Raw genomic sequence first — 8,875 nt, forward strand, 5'->3', positions numbered from 1 at the left:
GTGCCCACCCTAGTGCCATTCCCCTGCTGGGGTCACGGGGCTGGGGAGAGTAGCTGCAGGATTCCTGCCAAAAGGGGGAAAGCTCCCAGTCTGGAGCCCCCAAAGATGAAAACAGGTCTCTGGGACAGGGCACCCTTATTCACCACTGGTCAGGGAGGTGACAGAGGAGCATCACTGACGCTGTTCTCCCACACTGCCACAGTGGGCAGCTGGGACAAACACAGCCTGATGGGCCCGGGGGGGCATCCCCAGAGCCACCGAGGAGGGGGGACACCCTCCCCGCTCCCCCTTGCACCCAAACTTCTCATTTTCTTTTGCAAAAGCCTTTTTCCCCAAGAGCCCTGAGGGGGACCATGGGGCAGCTGTGCCCAGGCAGCCACCGGGCACCCAGGAGCTGGCAGCCAAGGGGTGCTGGGGGGGCCGGGGGAGGGCGGGGTCCGGTCCCTTTAAGGGGGGTGGCTGTCACTCAGAGAGCCCTTTTCTTTGCTGGAGAGCGGGACAGGCACCCAGAGGGGGGAATTCAGGGCGTGGGACCGCCAGGCAGGCGAGGGCTCCACAGACAGCACCGAAGCAGCCGAGCGGGCGGTCGGGGCAGTTCACCAAGTCCAGCGCCATGGGTGAGTATGGGGTGAGGGTGGCAGCCACCCGGGGAGCTGTCACTGGTGGCCCTGGGGACCCTATCCCAGAGCAAAGCCCCCTGAAACTTTCCTCTGGCACCAGTGAGGTCCTGGTGACCCCGGTGTGGCCATGCCGGCCATGGGAGCTGCTAGGGGGGATGCCTTGGCGTGGCAGGGATGGCGTTTTCTTTCTTTCCCAAAGCAGTTTTCTGTCCCCCGTGTGCTCGTGAGCTGTCTGTGGGGACAGATGCCATTCCCACAGCTTATCCCACCCAAGCCCTCACCTCATGGGTTGGAGAGATGAGAGCTCCTGCCTGGGGGCTGGCAGGAGCTGGGAGGTCCAGGCAGGGTCCTGAGACCTGTCACAGCTCGTGCTGCTTGTATGCCAGCAGCCTTGGGAAAACGGAGACACTCCTTGTGCCTCAGTTTCCCTACAACAGAGCTAATACTCACCAGCATACCCCCGGGACATCGGGGCTGCCCTGTTCCCAGGGGTGCCTTGTGCTGCTGGCACACTGCCTCCTCCTCCTGCCTGCAGCACATTGTTTGGTGCTGGCAGCAGCTGAGCCTGTGTACAAGACTCAGGACTGTGCGGCACAAGGGCTCTTTCTCTCCTCCTTTGCCCTCCCTAGGCATCCCCAGTGTAGCTTCCCAAAGCCCAAAGGGCTGGGGCAGGAGCCTGTCAGACACTGTTGCATCCCGGGATTCGCAGTCTCCTGGGAACGGAGCCGTTCCCTGTGCCCCAGCACAGGCACCTGCCATGCCACTTCCCAGGTGGCTAAAAATAAAAATTGGAAAGGCAGGTTTGGCCCAGCACCCTGCTGGGTGCACAGGGCCGTCCCTGTGGGTCCCAGAAAGGTTTGGGAGCAGCTCTGGCCAGGCTGAGTGGGGCCCCCCCTGGAGCTACTCTGTCCAAGGCAAACAAGAGGGAGGGGTCCCAGCACTCCCCTATAGCGCTGCCTTTGTTCCCTGTTTGCTCTTGGCATGGGGCAGCCACTGGGGTGGCAGTGCCAGGACAATCCCCCATTGTCCTCGGTGCCACTGCGCAACCTTGCTCCCAGTGGGGAGGGGACAGCGCTGCTGGCCAGGACCCCACGGCTTCCTTGTCCTTTGAGGGAGGAGATAAGCACTGTGGGATTCGTGGAGGGAGCGTGGGTTTGGCGTGGGGGCCTTCTTGGCATTCAAGGCAGAAATGCTATGGCCAGATGGGATGTGCACAGGCAGCCACTGTGCCCTGGGCAGTGGGGTGCAAGAGCCCACATCTTGGGGAAGGGGAGCAGCTTCCCTGCATACAGCCAGGGCAGCAGGTTGTCCCAGCTTAGCTGAAGCCAAACTGATGCTCTGGACCCAGATGCCAGTGGCTGCAAAGCCACCTGGCTTCCTGCCCCCAAAGCAGGCAGGACAGTGGCTGGCTGAGCACTCCAAACCCAGCCCATTGGGAATCCAAGCTAACCCTCCTGGGTTAGCCCTGACATGCAGAAGGAGCAGGTGTCCATGGCCCCACTGCTGAAGAAAAACAGCATTTAAGCAATCCAAGCAGCACGCTGGCAGGTGTCCTCGCTTTCCCTCCCCACACACAGGTCCTGGAGGACTAAATCTATTGCACAAGTGCTGTCATTCAGGGAACTGCCATGGCTCCTCTCCATAAGCACATCTGCCCACGCAAAGGGGCTGCTGCAGCCCCAGCTGCCCACAGGGTGCCAGGCGAGGGGACAAGTGCAGCCCAGTGTGCCACCTGGAATTCTGGAGAGCTCGGGGTGCATGCTGGCTCCTGCTGGGCTGTCCCAGACTGTGCCACATTGCTGGATCTGCACTGGGGTTTGCCTCTGTGGAGGTGCTGGGCTCCCCTTCATCTCTGATGGCAAAAGAACGTTGCAGGCAGCTGGCGTGGCTGCTGGGCTGTGCCAGCAGTGGGGAGCCCATTAGCAGCTTGTTTGCCAGGTCCCACTGGCATTACACTGTATCACGCTCTATTTCCATCTCATTTCTCACAGGTCAGCATGGCTGGCTCGCCTTGGCCCCTCACAGCCCCACGCTGCCATCACCCCCATCCCCAGGCACCCTTAGGTGGGCTCCTGCGTGCTACTTAAAGAGCTCTCAGGGAAGCTGCTGGGTTTGGCTCCCCAGCACCATGAGGAATCATTTCTGGGTTTTCCTTTAATGTGCTTCCCTCATCCTGCCAGGCACCTTTCTGCCCCTGAGCTTGCCTGCCCCTGAGCTGTAGGCTCCAAGCAGTCCTCATCCCGGCAGTCTCGTCCCACCTCCCTTCTTTTCTCCACAGGTTTACTGGAGTGCTGTGCCAGATGTCTCATCGGGGCACCCTTTGCTTCACTGGTTGCCACTGGCTTGTGCTTCTTTGGGGTAGCACTGTTTTGTGGCTGTGGGCATGAAGCCCTCACAGGCACTGAGCAGCTCATTGAGACCTACTTCTCCAAAAACTTCCAGGACTATGAGTATCTCATCGACATGTAAGTACCCTGCTGCAGGGTATCTCCCTCACACCAGAGCCCCTCATGTCTTTGTCTTGTTCTTTGCCAGCACAGGGTGTCCAGTTGGGCTGGCCAGGGCAATGGGGCTGGCCAGGGCAATGATGTCACCAAGTGACATGGAGCCCCCAAGCTGCCTTTGCCATGTGCCGGTGCCACAGCTCCATGGCAGGGTCCAGTGGCCACTTGTTTTCACTTCATGCCATTTTTTATCTGGCCCTCACTAGGTGCCCTGGGTAGAGCTGGACCTCTGCACTGGGTAGGTATGGAGGGTATGAGGGAGTTGGTGGCAGCCCACAGCCTTGCTCGCCACAGCTTTGCCCCAGCTTGCTCCTCTTGTAGCTTCACCCTCCGTTTCGGTCCCTCTGGAGTGGTGTGGGGAGGGGTAAGTCATGGTGGCCACGCAGGGCTGAGCTCTCCATCACCTGAACATCCCTGCCCACTCCTCTCCCTGGCAGCATCCATGGTTTTCAGTACTTCATCTATGGCACAGCCTCCTTCTTCTTCCTCTACGGATCCCTGCTGCTGGCCGAAGGCTTCTACACTACCGGCGCCGTCCGGCAAATCTTTGGGGACTACAGGACCACCATCTGCGGCAAGGGCCTCAGCGCTACGGTAACTGGGGGCCCGAAAGGGAGGGGAGCGCGAGGCCCCCAGCGAGCTCACTCGTGGCAGCGGGTGTGTCAGTGTTTGGGAAAGTGGCTAGGACATCCTGACAAGGTGATCTTAACCGGGGTTTGACACCCCTTCGCGCGCCCCAGCGGGTTCGCCACGCTCGGCGTGGCCAAAGGGCAGGAGACTGGGGCCGTCCGGGTTTTGGGGTATCCCAAAGGGAAGCGCAGCCTGGTCGCCCTCCCCCAGGCCTGCCGTGGCCCCTGGGGACCAAAGCAGCCCAAATGGCCCCGTTTAGTCAAATTGCTTCATGCTTGAGCGTTGGCAGGGAGAGCTGTGAGCATCCCTGCTGCAGTGCTTGGCAGCCCAAAGCTCTATGGCACCTGGTTCCCCTGGGATCGTCCTCTCCGCTGTGCTTGGGAACCATGACAAAGTGCTGGCAAAGGGACCTTGTGGCCTGGGGGAGCAGAGGGGCATGGCTGTGGTTCCCTCGGGGGCTGGTTGGGGTGGCACCACGGAGGGAGGGCAGGAGAGCCACATTGACACGCCAAGGCAGTTTTGCAGCTGCCCTCCCGCAGGGACCAAACCCTGCTTGGCCGTGGCCACGGTTATCCCTCCCCCCACCGAAAGTGGCAGCCATCCTGCTGCTGCTGGTCACCCCCATGCACATGTAGCCGGGCGTGGATCCGGGACTGGCACTGTCCCCGTGAGCCACAGGAGCGCCCGGCTGGGGCTGCTGCCCTGTGCTGGCTGCCTGGGGACACGCTGGGTTTGGCAGAGCTGGATGCAGCAGCATCGCAGTCCCACACCTGCCCCACACCCTCCCCTGCCTGGGGAACCTCGCGCTCCCCTGTCCATGTCCCTGGACCCTCGGTAACCACGGCTCTGCCCTGGTTTGTCCTGCTCCTTGCAGTTTGTGGGCATTACCTACGTCCTGACCATCATCTGGCTCCTGGTCTTCGCCTGCTCTGCGGTGCCCGTCTACATCTATTTTAACACTTGGACCACCTGCCAGTCCATTGCCAACCCCACCAAGACCACGGCCAGCATTGGCACCCTCTGTGCTGATGCCAGGATGTACGGTGAGTGCTGGGTTCACCACCCAGGAGCCAGGGCTCAGGGTGGAAAAGGGCTCAGGGATGGAGGAGAGGGCCCAGGCACACTAGGCTGGGATAAAGCAGGGCAAGTGCTTAAGAGCCCTGAAACACCAGGGTGTGCATGACACACGTGGCTGTGGGAAGCTGAGCAAGGAAGCCAGCTGGCAGCTGTGCCCAGCTCACCTGGCTCCCTCATCTTCCCAGGTGTCCTCCCCTGGAATGCTTTCCCTGGCAAGGTGTGTGGCACCAACCTGCTCTCCATCTGCAAGACCAGCGAGGTAAGTGCTTCCTGCCATTCCATGTGTGTTGCCCTCAGTTCCCCTGGCCTGCCCAGGCAGCACATGGGACACTGGGAGCTCACTCCTCTCTTCCCTTGCAGTTCCAGATGACTTTCCACCTCTTCATCGCAGCCTTTGTGGGGGCAGCTGCCACGCTGGTCTCACTGGTGAGTCAGTGCTCCCCCTGCCCAGCCGTTCTCATCCGCCTGGCACGGAAGTGGGGGCAAAGGACAGCAGAGGTGGTGGGCATGGATGGGACAGAGCCTGTGCTCGTGTCATTTTCTGGCACGTAAGTGCAGATGGTGAACTGAGGCCATAAGAAGGTGGAGGTGGCTGCTGGAGGGGATCTGGAGAGGCTTTAGGAGAGCTACAGGGAGATGTCCTGCTGCCAATGCACTGAGTCCCCTGCCTTTGCCCCTCTCGCTTTACGCCAGTGACAGGACACTGCAGTGTCCTGATGGTGCAGTGGGGCCATGGGGCTCTGCAGGGCACTGCCCTGTTGGGGTGTGGGGCTGGGGGACGCCCCCTCGCTCACTCTCTTCCCACCCACAGCTCACCTTCATCATCGCCGCCACCTACAACTTCGCAGTCCTCAAGCTGATGGGCCGAGGCACCAAGTTCTAGCCCGCGCGGCGGAGCCCAGCCAGACCAAGCACCCTTCTTTTCTCTAACCCCGAGGCTTTAACACTGCAGCCACCTGACACCAGGTCTCCTGCCTTAACTCTGCCTTCGCTGATGACTCCCCTCCTCTTCCTCCCTCGCATCCATCGTGCTGAGTGTGACCAGGAAGGAGAGCTTCCCACCAATGGACACCTCTTCATGCACTTTTCTCTCTTTGCTCGTCCATAACCGGTTCGCTCTAGAGCCAAGCCCGTCAAAACCAGCCAGAGAAGAGGAGGGACTTACTCCAGTGTCCCTCTTGTTGCCTGGGGATGAGCAAAGGCCTTCATGCTCCTGGGAGGAAGAAATCCATGTAGGTTGCTCCGTGAGTAGCAAGAGGCTACCCAGAGAGAAAAGGAAGTTGGCCCAGTCCTGGTACCATTGCTAAAGACTCTCCTGGAGCTGTCTGCTGTCACCACCCATGGATGGAGAATAAGAGAAGGATTTTTTTTTTTCCTTAGCAGAGAGAGATGAATTTAACCTAAATTGCCTGCTGCAGCCAAGGCAAAGGGAGTTCAGGGCAAGGATCTTCCCAGTGTGGAGAAGAGAGTGCTGACCCCAATGCCGATAAAGCCCTAACCCAGCTGCCCCTATTAAAGCCTAAAGGAGTTTGGTGTCTCTGTAGACAAAGGGGGACTCTTGGCTTTACCCTCCAGGCAGCAGAGAGGCAGCAAATAGGTTTGACTGAGAGGGGACATCTCTGCAGCAAGCCCTGGGAGTGTAGAGCCAGAGCCATCCCTCCATAGGCAGGGGATAACCCTCAGGACCGCGTGCCCTGCCCTGCCCTGCCAGCGCCGCGCTCGCCGCACGCTCTCGGTCCTTCACAATGGTGCTCTTCTCTGGGGTGATGTCTGCTTCTCTAACCTCTGCTGCACCGGAGAGCTTCCTCTGCTTCTCACCCACGTCAGATGTAACCGTCCCTCGCTCTGTCCCCTTCGTCCCCTCACCCTCTTTTCCTACAAGTCAGTACAGCTGCCTGGTGACTGCCGGGGTGGGAGGGACTGGCGGCATCTTGCTTCCAGGTGAAACCCTTGGAGGAATTGAGGAGGGAAGGAAAGGTGGTGGTTTGGGGCAGAAACGCAGCCAGTCTCTGCAATCCAGATCCTTTCTGGTGCCAGTTCAGTCTTTCCCCATGGAGTGGGGCAGCAGGGCAAGGGGTTTGGTGGAGGTGGCCTCTCCTCCACGACTGTTCTCCAGCTGGAGGAAAGCCCTCTGGCTGGGTAGCATGGCTCCAGCCAGGCCTGCCAAAATGCTGCTTCCAGTCCTCCCCCAACAACTGGTATTTTGATTTGCTCTTCCCTGCCTCTCCTTAATGCTAATCTTTGTTTTTATTTATTGGAGAAACTACTTTCAGTGGCAGACTGTAGCTCCATCTTGCATGGATTTCTTTTTTTTTTTTCCTGTGTCTGTATTATTGTGATATATTTTTTAAGTGCTGGTTTCAGCAGGGGCAAGGATAAAGAGGCAGATCTGCTGAGCAGTGAATTTGAAGGATCCTTGCCGCCGGGAATGCTGAAATAGGTTGGCCAGGCTACCAACGCACATGGGATGGGGAGGGGGGAGATGCCAGGACGGGGTGGCAGGGTGGGGAGAAACCAGTCAAGATCTGGAAATTCACATCAACGCTATCTCTCTTGGGGTTTGCTGGGGTTTTATTTGATATCCATTTAACAAAAAATAACCAGATCCTCCTTCCCACACTTGGCCCCAGACCCCCCACATGCACACACACACGCACACACACACACAGACAAACACACGGGCAAAAAGAGTTAATCAACTGAAAGTGTTTCCTTCATTTCTGATCTAGAATTTCAACTTGTTAACAAGCAATAAAAAGGAGCAAGTTTTTAGAGACTTATCTTACAAGATGTATTTTATAAAAATTAAAGAAAATAAATTAAAATTAAGAACATTCTGAACAAGGTATACGTCTGCCTGTCCGTTTGTTGTGCTGGCTTTCCCAACCCCACCCTGCCCACAGCTGAAAAAAAAAATAAGCAGGGAAGGGGAGGCTGCAGAGGAGAAGGGCTCAGAGGAGCAGCACTTTTCAGCCCCACTACTGGCCAGCAGTCCCTTCAGGAGTTAATCAACTCGCTCCAGCCATGAGGTTCATAACCCCGACTTCAAAATCTTTGTTCCCAGCTGGGGAGCCCTTAAAACCTCTATTTCTCGTCCAGCCACCAAGAGGAAACCTGATGTCTTGTAGCAGCCACTTGATTGTGTTTGGTGATGTGCTGCTGCCCTTTAATACTCAGCCCATGTGGTGACAGCCTCTGTCATGTCTCCTTATGCAGCAGCTACAGCACAACCACAGCAAAACCAACCTGCACAGCTCAAGCTGCAACATGTTTGGAACAAGCGCGTCCAGAGCCACACAGAGCGTGTAATTCCCTCACTTGTAGAAAGTCTTGTGTGGAATAGGATGGTCCTGGTTAAGCACAAGGGCACACTGGACTGTCACAGGGCCCTATGTGTCCAGCCTCTTGCTGCAGGATTTTTAACAGTGTGCTGGTGCGTGGGTTGACTGCTGCCTTTCTGTCTCTGATCAGACACATGCTGCTCTTAAGTGCCTGTTTCCACAGCAGCTGCTCAAAAAATATTGATTCAGATGTTGCTTCTCTTGGAAATTCTCCCCAGGAGCTGTGCAGGGAGAGAGGCCACAGAAGGATGCTCCCAGACCCACGCTAAGAACCCTGGACCACTCCAGTTTGCAGCAGGTCTGTCTGAAAGGCAGATTTCAGGCACATGGCTATGTGCCCAGGAGCAGCAGAGTGGGCTGGGAGCTGTCAGGCTGATCCTTACCCTCGGCCAGGACCTTCTCTGCTCTTCCTAAGTGGGACTGTAGCCCAAATCCCACCCTTCCCTCTCTCTCCCTTGGCTTCAACCCCCTGCAGGCAGGCAGCACTTTCCCATGCATCCTGGCCAGGGGAGGTTTAGCTCATGGGTTGCTGCTGCCCCAGCTCAGTGGCACAGCTGTGCCTGCACCTCAGCCTTGCCCCAGCTCACAGAAACTCGTGGGGCTGCAGCCAGCATCAACAGGGCCCTTTGTTCCCGGCGTTCCCAGATGCCATCACCCTCCTCTCCCCATGCTGAAAGGGCCCTGTGTGTGCACAATCAGCCAC

At 58.0% G+C, this 8,875-nt stretch overlaps 1 protein-coding gene across 2 annotated transcripts; it reads left to right on the top strand.

Moving 5' to 3' along the window:
• Positions 1–480: 480 nt before the first annotated feature.
• On the top strand, positions 481–7,677 carry PLP1 (proteolipid protein 1). 2 transcript variants are annotated; one of them, XM_032702050.1, is made up of 7 exons: positions 481–617; positions 2,899–3,085; positions 3,562–3,823; positions 4,629–4,797; positions 5,017–5,090; positions 5,192–5,257; positions 5,643–7,677. In XM_032702050.1, exons 1-7 carry the CDS (start codon positions 614–616, stop codon positions 5,712–5,714), a joined length of 834 nt encoding a protein of 277 aa, XP_032557941.1. In that variant the 5' UTR covers positions 481–613; the 3' UTR covers positions 5,715–7,677. The 2 variants fall into 2 exon arrangements, with proteins under 2 accessions (XP_032557941.1, XP_032557942.1); XM_032702051.1 differs by having other exon boundaries at positions 3,562–3,718.
• The last annotated feature ends 1,198 nt before the right edge of the window (positions 7,678–8,875 follow it).

The sequence above is a fragment of the Chiroxiphia lanceolata genome, chromosome 14 (genome assembly GCF_009829145.1).
Source record: "Chiroxiphia lanceolata isolate bChiLan1 chromosome 14, bChiLan1.pri, whole genome shotgun sequence".
In the NCBI taxonomy this organism is placed as follows: domain Eukaryota; kingdom Metazoa; phylum Chordata; class Aves; order Passeriformes; family Pipridae; genus Chiroxiphia; species Chiroxiphia lanceolata.